This window comes from Urtica dioica, chromosome 7 (genome assembly GCF_054948205.1).
Source record: "Urtica dioica subsp. dioica isolate 48M chromosome 7, U.dioica_male_clone48M_v1_H2, whole genome shotgun sequence".
Lineage (NCBI taxonomy): Eukaryota > Viridiplantae > Streptophyta > Magnoliopsida > Rosales > Urticaceae > Urtica > Urtica dioica.
Genome location: NC_142762.1, coordinates 42,654,426 through 42,673,021, shown reverse-complemented (window position 1 = coordinate 42,673,021; position 18,596 = coordinate 42,654,426). Strand labels below are relative to the sequence as shown.

At 33.7% G+C, this 18,596-nt stretch overlaps 2 protein-coding genes across 2 annotated transcripts; both read right to left on the bottom strand.

The window, feature by feature from the left end:
• Positions 1–2,381: 2,381 nt before the first annotated feature.
• Positions 2,382–3,625, bottom strand: LOC149391790 (transcription factor MYB114-like). The gene is made up of 3 exons (XM_089618875.1): positions 3,277–3,625; positions 3,058–3,187; positions 2,382–2,980 (listed from the first exon to the last, which is right to left on the bottom strand). Exons 1-3 carry the CDS (start codon positions 3,416–3,418, stop codon positions 2,704–2,706), a joined length of 549 nt encoding a protein of 182 aa, XP_089475001.1. The 5' UTR covers positions 3,419–3,625; the 3' UTR covers positions 2,382–2,703.
• A 3,813-nt stretch (positions 3,626–7,438) lies between these two features.
• LOC149391789 (uncharacterized) lies at positions 7,439–9,530 on the bottom strand. Its single transcript, XM_089620054.1, has 5 exons — positions 8,619–9,530; positions 8,116–8,522; positions 8,015–8,021; positions 7,644–7,903; positions 7,439–7,514 (listed from the first exon to the last, which is right to left on the bottom strand). The coding sequence occupies exons 1-5, from the start codon at positions 9,528–9,530 to the stop codon at positions 7,439–7,441; spliced, it is 1,662 nt and encodes a 553-aa protein (XP_089476180.1).
• Positions 9,531–18,596: the final 9,066 nt, after the last annotated feature.

Here is an 18,596-nt window from a genome sequence, read left to right as displayed (position 1 = left end):
AGGAAAGGGAAAGATGAATGAATGAATGTTTTGAGGTTATAAGGACCTTTTAAATAGGCTTAGAAGTGCTTTTTTCGGAGCAATATGAGTTTTCGAGCCTTTGGATGCGATTTAAAGGCTTAAACATGCTTAAAATCGGGTAATTAAGGAAAACAAACTTTTTTTGGTCGCTAATAAACTGGATAGTTACGCAGTGATTCTTAATGGGCTGTAACTTCCTACTCCGATATCCGATTTTTGCAAATAAATATACGTTGAAAAACTAAGAGAAAGCTTTATTCAATTCTGGAAATAAAACATCCAAATTCATCAATTTAAAATCCCAGTACACCTTCTCATTTCGTTGCTATCGGAAGGGTCCTAATTTGGCTCTCTACTAACGCATTTTTCCTTAAAGTCCAAGCTTGTGAATATATGCTATATCTTTTACCCTCTTCATATAATAAAACTTGCAACACTTGAACAATTGCATACATTGGGAACGTACCTACTAAAAATCAAATAGTCAAGCGACCATTTGGGTCTACTACTACTGTAACACAAAGACGATTCAAATAATAGTCGTATAGGCATTAATTTTTTTTTTGGAAGTTTAAAAGACTAGTCTTTATTACTTAACTAGCATCGGCATTAATTAGCCTTATAAACTCAGTGGGTAAATCAGCCAACGAAATACAATCAGATGAGAACCTATATCGGGCAACAAAATACGCGGCTTGGTTCGCTGATCGTTTAACAAAATCAAGTCACAAAATAAAAATCCGACAACAATTCTCTACACTCAGCAATAAGTCAGCCAAATGGAGAAACCATAAGACCTTCGCTTCGCATAGCCTTAACCACTTGTAGGCAATCAGTTTATACCTCCACCGATTTCCACCTCTTTCTTTGATCTAGCTTATAGCCTCCCTGAAACCCATTGTTTATGTGGTTAATGGGTTTTTAGCTCTCAGCCCTTGCTTTGAGTGAACGCCCGGGACATATTCGCTCTCGTTTCTTGCCACCATGCCAACTCCCCACACTTGGGCTTCTAGAGACCGACATCCACGTCACCTTCACCGCGTGCTCAAGCGGGCAGCGCCACTTTTGAAACTCCACGATAACACGAATCGTCGGGAGTCCCAACTTACGCCGCTCCCAGACCTCCGTCCACTGCGTCAGCTAGCTCATCGCGAAAGCAATAGTCTCCTCACTTTCACGCGACTTTTCCTCTCGAAGATCGCGCGATCCTCTCCCAAAGATATTATCGGCGTATCAACACAAGCACACGCGCTCACAAACTCTGTACAAATAAAGCACAACAATAGCAAGCTATCTTGAACCAGTTGTCGATGTAGATCTCCAAGGTGGAGAGACTGGTCCGAGATTAAGGTCGGCGTGTATTGACCTACAAGTCTCGAATAACCTAATGAAACCCTAGGCGAGTTTTATTAGAGTCAATAACAGAATCTCCACGAACCAAATCCGATCGTATCTTTGAAAATCTCGGAATTAAAGACATAATATTTTTAGTTCATTTCGCGCAAACCAGACCACATGACTCTTGTGCAACCCAGACCTTGAACAAGTAGGTGTGCATCGTCTTGAACAACACAGAACACACAATTTTGCTAAGCTAAAACTATGCCACAGAAGGTACCCCAATTACAAGGTCATGAGCCGCGGATCTTTCAATCTTATTCTACCACACTACTAGTTTGAAGTAAGAATCTTCTAAGGTCACCATCACACTTCAACAAGATAATTTCAGGGCTATTTTACTACATCAATTTAACTGATATATGACCTTATGTTGTGTGTAGTGACTATTATAGAGAGATTAATAATCTCTAGAACTACATGTGATGTCACGAAAATCTTTTTTTTTTTTTTTTTTTTTTGTAATTACTCTAGACTCTAATAAGAACGATTCGAAATTACGATGGACAATGTGGATTTTCTTAGATTACATAAATGTCAAAGTACACGGAAACGCTAACAATAATAACACAAAATAATATGAAATGAGGATTATATAAAGGCATGTTTTTGCTACGAAAACTGCCGGGAAGACGATGTATTTGTCAAATCTTATAGAGAGATTTGTATCTATCTTTCATATAAATGAGAATATATTCTATACGACCTGCTAAAGTTAAAGAATTTTGCTGCCCACCTTATAATGAGGCTATTTGTTTGTTTATACTTGTCATGTCTTTTTGCATAATTCTTTTGTATAAGCCTGAGAATAAGCGGTTGTCCTTTATTATTATAACTGCTGTGATTCCTAAAAATTTATTAATTTTGATCCAACCCAACTACTCTCCATTTTCATGATCAACTGGATTCAACTCTTTTTTTTTCCTGTTTAGTCCAAAACCAAATTGCTATAATACCAAGTATATTGTCAAATCATTACATTTTCAAAAATAAAATAAAAAATATAATTATACCACAAACAGACAAATCCGTATCAGACAATTGCCAATGCATTCATTGATTAGAACACTTTGAGCAAAAAAATTGATTAGAACGCTTGAGCTACTTAGGACATATCATAACGCAATTAAGTTGTAAGAATTACAAAAGCGAAAGAACAACGACACTACGTACATAGTACGTAGAACACTTAACACCCTCAAAAACTTGGGATTCCTAATAATCCTACTTACCAACTAATAAAGGACACACACAAAAAAATAAATAAATAAATAAATAACATTGTCAAGTAAAGTAAAACCAAGTGTCGTCGACGTCAAGAAAATTGGTTGTCCAGTCCAAATTGAGAGGCTCGTCACTGGTGTAGTACGCGAAAACCTCACGGCCTTTAACAAAGCTAGAAGAGTACTTTTCGTTTGACTCTACATTCACCACCTCTTTGGATTCCATTATTGCACCGTCTTGCTTGTTACTATTAATCTTTTTGCTCAAGTGAGAGTTCCAATAGTTCTTTATCTCATTATCAGTCCGACCCGGCAATCTTCCAGCAATTAGCGACCACCTAAATATTTATAAATAATCAACGTGTCACATGCAAACCAACCAGCTAGCGCTCAATTAAATAATAATAATAATTACCGGTTTCCCAGGAGCTTGTGAAGCCTGAGAATCAAGTCCTCTTCTTGGTCCGAGATATTGCCTCTCTTGATGTTTGGTCTAAGATAGTTCATCCACCTCAATCTACAACTCTTCCCACATCGATTCAAACCTGCAATAACGTTTGATGAATATATGTATATATATATATATATATATATATATATATATATGTATAACAAATTATAATCATGAAAATACCTGCTTTGGCGGCGAGAGATTTCCATTTGCTCGGACCGTGGACTTCAATGACTTGAGCAAGCTTGTGGTCCTCCTCCGATGTCCAAGTACCTCGATTCGCTTCTTTCCTTTTGCGTTGACCAGTCGATTTCTCCGGAGACATCTTTGCAACACCAAAAAAAAAAAAAAAAAACTGAAGAGCGCTAGTATTGTACTATTTTAATTTTTCTGTTCATGTCATTGCATTTATTGAGAAGATTATACTTACAAAAATTTTACACGAAAGCCACGTGGAAGATTTGTATTCGCAAAAGATTAGTCAAATTAGAAGCTGAGTCCAAAACAAGGGTCAAAGAAAACAGTGGAGCTTAAACACTGGGAATTCTTTTCTGTGTCGTAATAAAATAAAATAAAATATGGGAGGTGGAGCATAAATAAAGTTGTACGATTACCAAAAAGTGTGAAACACATATAATAATTGAGACACGTTGGCTCAGATTCTTTTCTCTTTATTGGATTTGGAAGGAAATGGACAAATCGTCTCGGCTCTCTAGCTAAGCACATGACGACTTAATTACCTTCTGGATCACATTATTCAGTGCCCTCATCGTCGTCATCATTTTCATATATTCTCTGCACTGCGTATATATTCATACATATATTGTTTGTCGTTTACAGGGCTAAAGCATCACTTTTAAAAGCAATAATAGTAATAATAATACTAATCACCTTGATTTCCATTCTCAAAGTTAGTGTATATATAAGATACCGAAAGCGTCAACTTGTACTGAAATTTATCTCTTCGACCGTACGTACACTTTCACATCAAATATTTAATTAAGACAGATGTTTCATGTTCATTTTGTAATGCCTTATATATTATTAAGCTACTCGATTTACTATTTATGTTAAAGTGTAATGATAAATTTATCTTTTAATTTTAAAATATTAACATAAAACTCTTCATTATACCATTGTTTCTACCATTAATCATTTTCTTACACCAAAACTAAATAACTACTTTCACCATCCTCTTTTTGTGTTGCATTTTACGTTCATAAGTTTTTAACAAGATATGTATGCGAATATTAAACAATCATCAAATGATCGATTCTGAAAGAAATTTATTATAAATTAGTTTATCTATTAGATACGTTTAAGTTATAGCGGTGAAACGTGTGAATGTTACTCATAATAAATAAAGAAAAAAAATGCCGAATCTTATTTAATAATAGTTAACCAATTTTTACATATGTGGTACTATCGGTACAGTTCTATAGCGTTAAATTTAATAAAAACAATAATATTGCACTCCGAAAAAAAAATTAATTAAATAAATAAAAGCTAACTCTGTAGTAATATTTTTTTACCAGAAAAAAATCTAACAATTTAATCTTTATAATTTTGTGGTGATGTGATAAGATATAACGTGCTCCCATGCAAAGAAGTGCGGAGTTTGGGGCCCAAATCGAGAAAGTTGTTATGATATATATGTATAGAAATATATATACATATATATATATATATATCCTAACATATATAATACATATATATATATATATATATGACCTTTCATATAAAGCAACCCTTTGAAGTCCTGTTTAAGCCGAGTGCTCATGTTTTTAACGTTTAGCAATTCATTTGTTTCTCCTATCTCCTATTTCATCTTGTCTTGAGCTTAAAAAGAGAGGATAATGTAATATAAAGTTACTCTATGCTTTTCTTATACCTCTCTAATGCATTGCACCAGAATTCTATAAACAGACTAAAAGTTCTCCAATAATAAAAACTCAAAAATTTTATATTAGATAATTTGGTTAAATAGTTGATTTAAAGTTAAAGATTTGCAAAATAATCAAAATTTGCTTAAAATTAAAAAATGGTCAAAATGTGCAGTAATACAGTTTCAAAAACAAAATTAATCTTAGGATTAATATTTTTTAAAGTAATAAATTGCTTATAATAATTATTAAAAAATTTAATCTTTGTGTCAAAAAATATTTGGCTACATAACTTTGGCTACTTTGCTTAAAATTTGACATTTTGATTATTTTACTAATTATTTAGTCTCAAATGGATATTTTGTACAATTTTTTCTTTAATATTTGGTGTAACTTTTACACCAAATGAACCTTGTTACACCAAATTTAGTGTAACACTTTTCATTTAGTGTAAATATTACACCAAATATTTAACCATTATTTTAATCTATTTCATTAATATAATCTTTAATTAAAGTACATATTTTAATTAATTCAAATTTAATCTATATATTTATAACTGTTTGGAGCTTTGTTTATAGTCCAAATCAATTTTTTAATACAGCTTAAATTAAGCCGATAATTAAAAAAAATGTTATATTATTTATGTAATGAAATTAAGCTAATAATTTCATATATAAGTTTCTTAAAGGTTTTTTTATTTAAGATTAGTTACACAAAATCCTCCTGAATTTCTGCACCATTAACAACTCACCCCTGTAATTTTAATTTATAAAATATTTACCTTCAGATTTTAAAAAGTAACAAGAGTTCTCATGCCGTCTCTAATATTTAACGGATTTAGTAAAGTAATGAGCATAAAATCGTCAAAAATAATTTTTTCTTCGCAATATATATTTCCCCTTCTTAAAAACTAAAAATAAAAGTTAGAATTAATTCATTTTTTACCCACTGGACTCGTACCTCGATTTCATTTCACCCCCTGGACTCGGGATTGTTGCAGAACTAATCTCAGAACTTAGACACGTGTTACAACTTGCCACTTCCGTCAGTATTTGGACGTTAAATTATAACGGTTTGATGATGTGGCATGATTTTAAAGGCCTTATTGGTGGAATTATGATTTTACCCCTGACTTAGTTTATTTGAAGTGAAAAAGAAATTGAAAACTAAAATCTAAATGATTGAATAATAAATAGAAGAAAGAACTTAAATCGAAAATCTCAAATCAAAACTCAATCACGATTTGGGCTGAACCCTAGATCGCGAAAAAAAACCTTCTTCCCGAAACAAAACCCTAATCCAAGCTTATTTCTCTGATGTTCGTCAATGGCGTCGTCTTCCACGAGTAATTTCTCTGACGTAGTCGACGACGGCCATGCCGATGACAAGCAGAGGCCGTGGTGTCGATGCAAGATGGCGTGTGTTCTGCGGACGGCGTGGAAAGGTGATCATTCTGGTCGGCGTTTTTATGGGTGTTCAAGATACAAGGTAATTCATATTTCCCCTATTCTCGTCTTCGTTGTTGTTTTGGGTTACTGATTTCGTGTCCTTATTTTGTTAGCAGAGTCCCGACGATAGAGGTTGTGGTATATTGATTTGGGTTGATCCTGAGATGTGTAAAAGGTCAGTTCAAATAATTCCTGGTTTACTTAAAAGGATAAACAATCTTGAAGCTGCTTTGAAACAAGTTGAAGTGTCAAAGAATGATGTTTATGGCGGAGACGAAGACGAGCTGAATAGACTGAGGGAGAAGATAACTACAGAAGCGCAAAAGATCAAGTTTTATATGGTTCTCGTCATGCTTGCTCTTGTTTATGTCATCTGTTTCAAATAAGTATATGTTATGAATTAATTATGGTTGTTTATTACGTCTGTGAATATTCTAAGTCTGTTAAGTGAGACTGATGTAATTGTCAAATTATGTTGTAATGTATTGGGGATTATAATAATTGAAGTTTGGTCTAAACTTTGTAATTGGTATTTTGTAATGGAATGTGGTATTTTCTAGCTCGGTCTAATACATTGCCAATAAAAAGACATAAATTTGATACATTGTCAATACAAAAAGAACTAGGTTTGATACACATAATTCATACATGTAATTCATTGTTTTTTCATTGAGTTTTTAAAAAAGTACTGAGTTTTGTGAACTTGTCACCCAAAAAAAGTGCTTGAGTTTTTTCACCCAAAGCCAGTACATCATAAAAAAAAGGATTTAATTGTCTTTACATCCAGTCTCCAAATAAAGTTCTTGGTAGAAGGCCGAAACACCTGGGTGGGGCCCGGCTCATTCGAGGACTCCGCTGCAATACGAAAGGTTATGAGTAATGACCACATACAAAGCACATAATTGGGTTAAAGAGTGGTTGAGTTTACCCTTAACGGTGCTTGTTGTGCCGGTTGTTGAGTTGATTTGCTCGTACTAGATGCTTGTTGTGTGGGTTGTTGAGTTGATTGGCTTAATCCACCACCACGTCCACGTCCCCTTCCACGGCCACGTAGGTGTGCATCCCTAGCTTGACGTTGTTCTTGTCTCTGCAATATCAAGAAATGTAACCACATTTATAGACATTTATAATCTGCCAACAGAGTTACCAACATGTGTACAATCTTACCAAAATTTCTTGTTGTCTTCTAAAACATGTAGTGAGGTTGTGGCCATACTTTCCACAACCAGAACATTTGACTGTGACATGTTTCCTGGTCATTCTAGTCCCATGTGGTGGCACAACCTCATCGTGCTCGAGTCGTCTTAGTTTTTTTGGCCCTCCTGGTCCTACTCTGTTGGGAGGCATTCGCATAGGTGTCTTTCCTGTCTCGGGCCACTGCTCCACATGATTAATTGCACAGATTTTGTGCTTGTAGATATTCATGTATGCTGACTTCTTGTAGCATTCACTAATGTAGTTCTTTGGTTGCTCGTCCTTTTGCCAAATTCACTGAATTGCATGAGCACAAGGAATACCTGACAAATTTAAGGATTAATAACATGAATAATATCAGTGCAATGAATCGTTCAAGGTCGTGACAATTACCTGACAACTGAAAGTGACCACAAGAGCATGTCTTCAATGCCAAGTCAATTCTATACATGCGACCATGCAGATTTGTAACTTGATACAATGAATCCCCACACCATTCTGCAATGTTTTCATTACTCAAGGTCTTGTTCTTCTCTATGATTTTGAAGATTCTAGGTCCTATGTCCCCATGCCACGTCTCCACAGCGAGGCATTGTTTGGTCATCCTCTTCATTAAGTACGTCCTAATCCTCTCTAGCATAGACAATATGGGTCTCTGTCGAGCTAGTAAAATAGCCATGTTACCATTGAAACACTCACAGAGGTTGTTAAGGAGTATATCACATCTTGGGGTAGTTCTGAAGTTGGCTCTTGCCCAATGCATTGGATTCTTCTGACACAACCAGTTGTAGGCTTCCTCATCCTCATCCTTGATTAAGTTCATCTCTTGGTGAAACTTCTCCACATAATACTGCTTGGCTGCGGCCATGACCTTGTGTTTCAAGAACTGTCCCTTAAACACCTAACTAAATTTTACAAACAAACAAGAAACTCTTAACTTCTTATGCAAGCTACTGAAATCATATTTGAAAATTGAAAGTGTTAGAAGTTACTTTACCCGAGTGAAATTGATTTGCAAGTGACGAGCACAATGCATATGCTCAGCTTGCACAAAACCCTCATCCCACATGCCATTGAGTGCCTCTATCAAACTCTTTTGTTTGTCTGTTATGAAAGTCCAATGGTATCCATTGTAGATGTTGATGTCATCTCTCAAGTAATTTAGAAACCACGCCCAAGACTCTTTACACTCTGACTCCACAACAGTAAAGGCCACAGGGAACATGCCATTGTTAGGATCAATTCCTACGGCCGTGAGAAGTTGCCCACTGTGGTGTCCCTTGATGTGGCAACCATCAAACCCAATAACTGCCCTACACCCAGCTTTGAACCTTGCCTTACAACCACCATAGCAAATGTAAAGTCTCTTAAATATTGGATTACCTTCCTCATCTGCCTCTGTTAATAACTCCATTGTTATTCCTGGATTGGTCTTCTTCAACTCGGCTTCATAGTCCCACAACCTGGCATATTGGTGAGCATAAGAGCCTTCAATGATTTCCAAAGCTTTTTTCTTAGTCCTCCAAGCCTTAGTCCTCAAACAATCAAGTATCAACTCCTTCTGGATTTTATTCATGAACTTGATAGATGACCAGCTCTCATTGTCCTTGAACTCCTCCAGGTATTTCTTGGACATCCAAGAAGCAGTACAAAATCTGTTCTTGTTTGTTCGAGCACATGTATGCTCTGGTACATAGGTCCTGATCTGGAATGATGTGGTATCTTTCATTTCAGACGCATAGCACACCCACTTGCATGACTCGTCCTTGCAAACTGCTCGAACTCGGTTTCGATCATTCACTTTGAACTTCAGCTCTTTGCATGCCTTGATAGAGTACTCCCTTATGGCATTTTTGAAGACTACCCCACTTGAAAATACCATGCCCAACTTAAACTTGGGGTCTGCCATGTCAGTGTCTTCACGGAATTATTGAAACTTGGGGAGAATTTTCCTGGACAATTTAGTAGGCTTAGGCTCAGGCTCATCTTCAGTAGACAACTCCTCTTCCAGCACAATGTTTTCCTCCTCGTTATAGTCACTGTCTTCATCAGAACCTGTTTCATCATCAGTAAGAGCTACATTTCCTTTGCCCTTTAATCCTAGATGGTCTCAAACCCAATGTCTTGCTCAAGGTCATCAAGATGGTCTTAACACTCCTCAAACTCTTGATTACGGCCCAAGTCATGTGATTGACTCTGGCCCAACTCCTCTGCTTCACTCTGGCCCAACTCCTCTGCTTCACTCTGGCCCAAGTCATGTGCTTGACTCTGGCCCAACTCCTCTGCTTCACTCTGGCCCAACTCCTCTGCTTGACTCTGGCCCAAATCCTCTGCTTGACTCTGGCCCAAATCCACTTCAGTCTGGCCCAAGTCATCAGCTTGACTCTGGCCCAACTCCTCTGCTTGACTCTGGCCCAAATCCACTTCAGTCTGGCCCAAGTCATCAGCTTGACTTTGGCCCAACTCATGTTGTTCACTCCATGCTTCAGGCTGGCCCAAATCCACTTCAGTCAATTCTGGTTCAGGGTAAGTCAGGTCTTCAATAAGAACTTCAACGTCTCCATCATGCTCAGGGTCTTCAACTTGACTCGGTGCCTCATCCACGACTTGACTCTGTCTAGGCTCTCCCTCTTCAACTTCTTCAGGCTATTCCACTTCAAAGTCTTGAACTTATTCTTCTTCTTCAACTTCAAACTATTTAACTCCAGGAACTGGGGGCAATAGTCTAGGCTCTTGTACAACAGATGCATCTTGTACGGGGTGATCAAGATACAAATTCAGTTCTTCAGACTCCTCATACAGCTTTGACACTGCTATAAACAGGCTCAGATCACAGTCCAGGAAAAATAACTCCCCATAAGGTTCCAGATAGTACACGGGAATCGCTGAGTATCCAAGAGTTTTCTCTACAATCTTGTCTAGCTCCAACAACGACAGTTTGTCCACGTCTACGTGATCTACGTAGTCAATACGACCACCAACATAGGTCAAACGCTCATTCACCACTTCCACTCTACCCCCGTGGTGAACTTTGAACGTGAACATACCAGACCCTTTAACTGAAACAATAATCAACCAATTTTTAATTAAAATCAACCATAGCAGTATTAAAATACAACTACTAAACAAATTCAAAAGAACAAAAAACCAATAACAGACAACCACCCACCACTAGTCCCCCCATTTTATTATGTTTTAAAGGTTCTAACGCTCAAAACTAAGGAAACAACAAAACAATGGTGGTCCCTACTCAGATTCTTTACGAAATCGAAACATAACTCCAACCAAAACCAGACAATGTGGTCCCTACACTTTTCAAACCCTAAAAACAGATATAAAAAGGGTTTCTCACCATATACTGGTCTATTATTGACCGACGCACTCTCTGATGAACTTGTCTCTCCACCAGCTCTTCTTTTCGTCGGAGGCTTGAGTTTTTTTCTCCGACCCTGTGATTTCTTCTTCGAGTACGCCATCGGAGACTTCGCTGGCACGGTTTTTTTCTTTTTCTGTGCCAGAGACTTCATTCTGAAACCTCCTCTAATGCTGCTAGGGTTCGATTTCACCGGAGATTTGGATGTCGAAGGTTTCACCATTTTTCGCGAGACACGAATAAACCCTAGATTTGTGTACGCGGGATTTGTTCTTTCATTTTTTAAAAAAGTATTTATATTTTTTAAAAAATTGTAATATTTAATAATTATTCTAATAATTAATATATCTGATAATATTTAAACAAGAAAAGTAATAAAAGTATTCAGTATATGCAAAAGTACACTTATACCCTTTCAGACCAGTTCACGTGTTAAACACGTGACCACTTAACGTCCAAATACTGGGAAGTGGCAAGTTGTAACACGTGTCTAAGTTCTGAGATTAGTTCTGCAACAATCCCGAGTCCAGGGGGTGAAATGAAATCGAAGTACGAGTCCAGGGGGTAAAAAAGGAATTAATCCTAAAAGTTATATATGCAAATGAATTAGTTCATCTATTACGGATACCACATATATATACAAATAAACGAAACTGATCATACACAGATTTCGGCTACTCATCGCACAGTCGGGAGAGATTAAGTTCGATAATGTTCACCACTACCGTGGCCGAAAAACCACCGTGTATGATGAGTCTTTTGAAGTGTGCAATTAATATACGATGAGTCTTTTGAAGTGTGCAATTAAACCCTAAACGTGATATTTAAAAAAGAAAAAAAAATCTAGTTTAATCGAATCCAAATCAACATAGTTTGTGAGAGATTCTAGGAGATTGAAGAACGGTCCATCTTCCTCTTCTCCAAAAAGCCCCAAAACCATGTTTGTATCTATTCCCAAGCTGTAATTTTCACCGAGATCGTTCCCAGATCTCACGGCGGCACCAAAATTGTGGCGGGGTCAAGTTCCGACAACGGTGGCAAAAGCTTCGAAGGTTTAAAGGACATCATGGATAGATGGAAGAGCAAGGGACTTGTGAGGGAGTCTATCTCGAACATAATTTTCTATCTGAGGGCTAGTTTTTTTTGCTAATCACGACGATTCCAATGAGGTCGATTTGGGGCAACATGGTGGTTTCCACCATCGAAGAGACTCATTTCGTTCATCATTGCATAGTCCAGAGAGTCTAAAGCTCTTTTCGACCAATTGTCTCGGGATGGTCGTATTTTTTTTTTATTAAAGTTGTATTGAAAAAAAAGAGGTAAATCAAAAACTATATTGAAGAAATAAAAGCTCATTTTATATTAAAGATATTTTTAATGTTGTGTTTGTTTGATAAACTGATTAGTTAGTTAAACAAATTTTTAATGGGATTTTAGTAAATGAATTTGGAGAAATTATTGATGGGGTAAACGTTTGACATAAATCAAAATTTCGGGGGCAAATTATTGATGGGGTAAGAGTTCAGGGGGATTCGTTGTAACTAATCCTTTTATTTATTCTCTAAAAAATGTTGTATTATCTATGTAATAAAATTTATTAATTTACATTTCTATTAATTTCATTTTTTAAAATAATTATTATTGATTTATACTATATGTTACACATAATGAATAAATTAAATACAATTACATTTTTATATATGTAATTAGACATTACAAATAACTAATAAAATTAAGACACTTAATCTAAAAGCATCTTAGATTAAAAAGCCTAATAAAAAAAGCATATTATAAGAATATTTCTTTTAGCGTAAGATATACTATAATATCATTGGAGGGAAAAAATATTTGGTGTAATAATTACACCAAATTTGATGTGAAAATTACACCAAATTTAATGTGCAGTGGAGATGCTCTTACGAATTTAACCCAAATTTTTCATAAACTATTTTTATTTCATAAATATCTTTTTTTTTTGTTCATTAAACTTTTATTTGACGTTTTTATTATTGTTTACAATTTTTATTAAGGTTTTTTTCGCTGTTAACTATTACATTTAGAATAATGGCAAAAGTGTCACACAACTAAAAAGAATAATAATATATCTATGGAAAGTTTTAAAAATATGAGGTATTCTTGAAACCATAATCTTCTTCTTTTTTTTTACACATTATTTTTTTACTATTTTTTCATTCATACATTGTATATTTGTTTACACTGGAAGATTTTAAACTTAGATTACAAAGAGTTTGCAAATTACGTTTGCGGGGGCTTGAACCCATGTCCTCACGCAGGAGAAGACCTCACAAGCAAAATGTAGTGTCACCCAAAATAGATGCTTGGAGTGTAACCAGGATCTTCAAGTAACGTATTTGCGTAACTCTTCTACATATTTAGTCGAGCAAAAAAATGAGCGTGGTACGATCTGATGTGAACGTTTGTACATCGGACACAATTGTTTAAAAATGGAGAGCATAATGGACACATTTAGAAATGAATGAAATCGGATCAAAGAGCGTTAGATCATTTGGTCTAATTTGATTCAATTTAAACCATTTTGATACAATTTAAGTCTTAGACCATGATCTTAAATATAAACAAAAGCATTCCTTAATTAACTAAAGTAACCTAAATTGTTATATTTAAATGTCTTAAAATTAAATATATATATTATAAAAATTATAGCAGGCACAATGTGAAGTACGGATTTCAATTTTTAAAACCATACTGGACCAGTAAATTCATTTATAAAACAACCGGAACGAAATATATATATATATATATATATATATATATATATATATATATATATATATATTAATAAATAATAATAATAATAATAATAATAATAATAACTCACCAGTTTAAAACCTAATATTAGTCCAATTGGATTTATCATTTTCTGATTTTCTTTTAGTAAACAGTACCCGTATAGATTATAATGTCACATGATGGTTTTCTCTGCATCAATGTATTGGTGGATTGAAATAGTATAATAACATTTAGAAAGAGTTCTACATCATTGGTTTCTAATTCATAAGCGAAAGAAAAATATATTCAAACCAAAATGACATGTCGTTTTGGTTTGGAATCAAAGCATAAAAAAATGAGTCACTCAAAATCTTGGAAAACGACATGTCGTTTTTTTCACATTTTTAAGAAAAAGAAAAAAAAAAATGACATGTCATCTTGTAGTTATGTGCCTCATTTGTTTGAGTGGGACTTTTATGACTCTTTTAAATTATATTTTAACTTGTAAGTTGTACCCCTGCATAGTCTTAGAATTCTAAAATTATCCTTCATTATCTCAATCTCAAATTTCCTTAATTCGCCTACCAGAAGATTTCTAAGTTCATCTCTAAACGATTAGGTCTCTCAATTCTCTAGAAACATTTTTTTCGCACTGATGACGGTTCCTAAATTCTCTCTCAACGATTTGGTCTCCAATTTATCCTCAAATCTCGCTTCTCACCACTTCTCGCTGGACATCCTAGTTCACTACCAAGCTTGACGTCATTGACTCGTTGGACATCATACATTGTAAAACTATATCAATGTTTAATGTAGAGTTTAAAATATTCTTCTAATACCACAGGTTACAATCTTGCCACTTTCAAGATTTCATTCTTTTTATTTTGTGCATTGGAGACCTACAATAACTCTGCGTGAGAGACGATTAGTTACGGTCTTTGCTATTGTAAAACTTGATATTTTTTGTTCAATGGCACCGAGCTTGACGTCACTCTTTGGCAGGATATCATACATATAACTATATTCTTTTTTATGAATCGGGAGTTTATATATATATATATATACACATTATAGTTTGCGGACCGAGCGCCTCTAAACCTTAAGCACATAAAAGTGAAAAAAACAATTGATTTACATTACGTCATTGTTGTTCTTTTTACAGGCGCTCGCTATTGGATCTGCAAACTTTTTTTTTTTGTTTTTCTAAGCTCTTGCTCACTTCAAGATGTTGATTTCTGAATGTGTGATTAAAGTTAAGAACCTCGAAATACATTTTTCCTTATAAAGTCCTCTTCACCAGATGATAGTCTCTTGATTATTAACAAAGTATATGGATATGTACATTAATTCCAAGGAAGATGAAACTCAAAATGAGTTAAGTTTTTGTTTGATATATGAGTAAGCCATATGGTGAGGTGAGGATTATGTTATCGCGTTTCAAGAAAAAAAATTCCTTCAATTTATTCCCTCGGGCGTGAATATTTATTAACGTTAAGAACATCTCTGTAATTGTGGTAAGTAATAACACTTGGTAATCATGAGAATGCATACGAAAATATATTTCTTGACGCAAAAATATATTTACTTAAACCCCTAGAAAATAGACTGTCAGTACTCTTAGTCTTCAGTCAGTCCAATTGAAAATGATAAGTTTAAATATTGGGTAGCGATACTCAACTTCGAATATTTATGTAATATTTCTCCTTTTCCAGCTCATATTTCACAGCAAGACTTCGTCAGGTGGTCAGTACAATCAAGATTTGAGTCAAGAGTGCTGTAATTAAGAAACATGCAATCTGATATATATATATATATATATATATATATATATATATATATATAATTGTACAAAATAATTATTTGAAATCAATTTTTCTGCAACATATTTAAATTTACGTTTTCAAAATTTTGTTGACAGTCAAGTTTAAAATTTTATACGATTATTATAGTAATTTATCACTTTTAAAAAATTATTTTTGGGGTCAAATAAATTTTTGAAATTAAATTTTTATATATTTTTTATTATTTCACTAAATTATATATGGTTTGTTGTTTCCTGTGTCTGTGTTGTCCAGTCTTTGAATGCATTTTCAGGACAGGTATTTTCTATGTTCACTCATTGCCAGTTGAATTGAAAATGATTACCGACAATAATAATAATTGTGTAGAACCAAAAAAAATGTTTTTACACTTCAGTCCAAAACCAAGGAATAAGATCCTGACATATATGGTACCTCACTTACATGGTCATTACACACACACAAAACACTTGTCGCTTGTATCTCATTTGAAAACTATATAGAGCTTCATATTTTCCTACATATCAATCACTGAGAAATGGAATTGATGCTCTTTCATTTGTAGGTTGTATAGGCACCATATATTAGGACCGTGTGAGAAACTGAGATTCGCTTTGATTTGTTTGTATAAGCAAACCCAATATAAATTCTTCTAAGGGCCGAAATGATTTGCAGTAATTTATTTTTTGTCCATAAATATCTCTTTTACAGGATTTTCTTTGTGGTTTACTATTTTTTTCTTATTTTTTACTGCCCATAATTTCGTTTAAAATAAGGATAAAATTGTGTGAAAACTAAAAATAAAAAAGGTTTGAAAATTTGAAGTATTCACAGAAATAGTATAATTCTAATGAGCTATTTCTGTAATTCTTTGTCCGTAAGACTACAGTTTTGGAAACTACCATATATTTTATGTTCTTCTAAACTTTATGGCGCTAAACTACAGTGCATTTTGTAGAAAGGATTATTCTAAAACTATGATCATTTAGAAAGTTTTTTTTTTTTATCAAAATCTAATAAATATTTTTTATTCTAAAATTATGATTAAATTTATCAATAAAGATCGATTTATTGTCAATAAATACAGTTATTTATTGACAATATTATCAATAAATGATCATACTTTTGGAATAAATAGCACTTATTGGATTTTGATCAAAAAAATTTTAAATAGTCATAATTTTGAAATAATTCCTTAATTTGAATAGTCAGTATAAAATTAATTGTTGAAATGTATATAATCACGGACTATATATATATATATATATGTCTACTAGTACTCAGTAATTTGCGAGGGTTTATGGCACATTATTCGTGTGCAGCTACTTTTCCAAAGAAAATTAATGTAGTGACAAAAGATAAAAAATAATAACAATAATAATAATAAAGTGGTAACATCCTAGTCAAGAACATAATAATTAACTTTTTCAGTTATCTCCTAAGGTACTATTTTCTCTACTGGCTCAGATAAAAACAAAATGTACAGTAGAAAAGTGTGACAAAACCGAAGAAAATTAATTTACTTAATAAGGTCCAATATATATCACAAACACATGATACAGATATTGACTTAAAGCTAGAATTTTAAAGACTAAAAATAAAAAGCCATGTGATATAGCCTTCCAAAAGTCCATTTGTTTCCATACTGATCCAAAAGAAAGGCTGTTAATAAGACAGCTTTCCAATATAAATTTATGGCCTACATAGAAATGACACTCCCCACTTGTTAATCTTTCATTGATTTATACTAATCCTATTCAATTATATACTTTGGAGTTGTTACTTTCAAAAGTCCATCACAAGAATAATAAGCCAAAGGCCGCTTTTGAGATGGGTCCTTATAATGAATGTTCAAGGCCTTTTCATGGTATCCTCTTGCACTCCACATACACTTCAGTCCAATTATTTAGATTCTTACTCAATAATAGAACTATATGTCTTGGATGGAGTCAAAGAAGATCACCAAGAGCTAATTTGAAATAAAAGTTTTAGAAAAGTTAATTCGTAAGTTTTCATAGTAAAAAAAATAAAATTGGGGAGGACTCAACGGTCTACTATAGCTCTGTCCCTGCATATACCACATTATAATGTAAAGTTTAATGAACCAAATGAATCAATGCATATTTGACAATGTAATTTTGGCTATTTTGCTGATCATTTAGTTTGAAATAGTTATTTTACAATTTTTCCTATTAAAAATAGCAATAGATCGAATTGGATTTACTGATTTTTTATTTGTTGATTTAAATTTATATGCCCTAGTATTCTCAATTTTATCAAACCGTTCAAAGTTATCCCATTTTCTTTGAAGACCTGTTTGCATTTGGACCAAATCATACAAGATATGTATAAGCCAAGATATGTTAGAGTTTGGTGATGCTCCGAATCTAATTTTCAAGACTTATTTGTTGCTTGAGGGGAGATTGGCTTGATAGAGGGTTTTCCCCGTATCAAGGACCTTAACGATTTTAAAATTTTTGGCGTAAATATTTTATGTACTCATAAATTATAACTCTATTTGTTAGATATTAAAAAAAAAAATTATTTCATTTGTGATTTATTTTTTCGTCTTAGGTTTCTCACGTAAATGTAAGTGTTCTTGATTTTGCATTCTATATATTATTCTACAAAATGAGATATAGTACAATTATCAATGTCTACTTCAATTAATATATGTTCATTTGCGTTGAGGCCTAGCCTAAAAATACACTTGATCAAAATAGACAAAATCATACACCAACAATATCTACACTTTCTATAATTTTAATTAACACTTAATAAATAAATAAAAATACATAACTCACAATCTAGAGTCTAGACCTCCATTTTTATATAAATTTTATACCCATGCGAAAGTCTCAACAAGATAATTATTTTGACACCAATGATGAAGATTTGTTTTATGCATGACCTTCCTTTATTGACAGTGGTTGAATAAAAAAATACACTATACTAAATCAAATATTAAAAGGAAAAAAAAAATGTATATTTATTCAATCATATAAAATGTTGTCAATTTGCTTGCTTCAAATGACTTTAATCGTTCTACTGT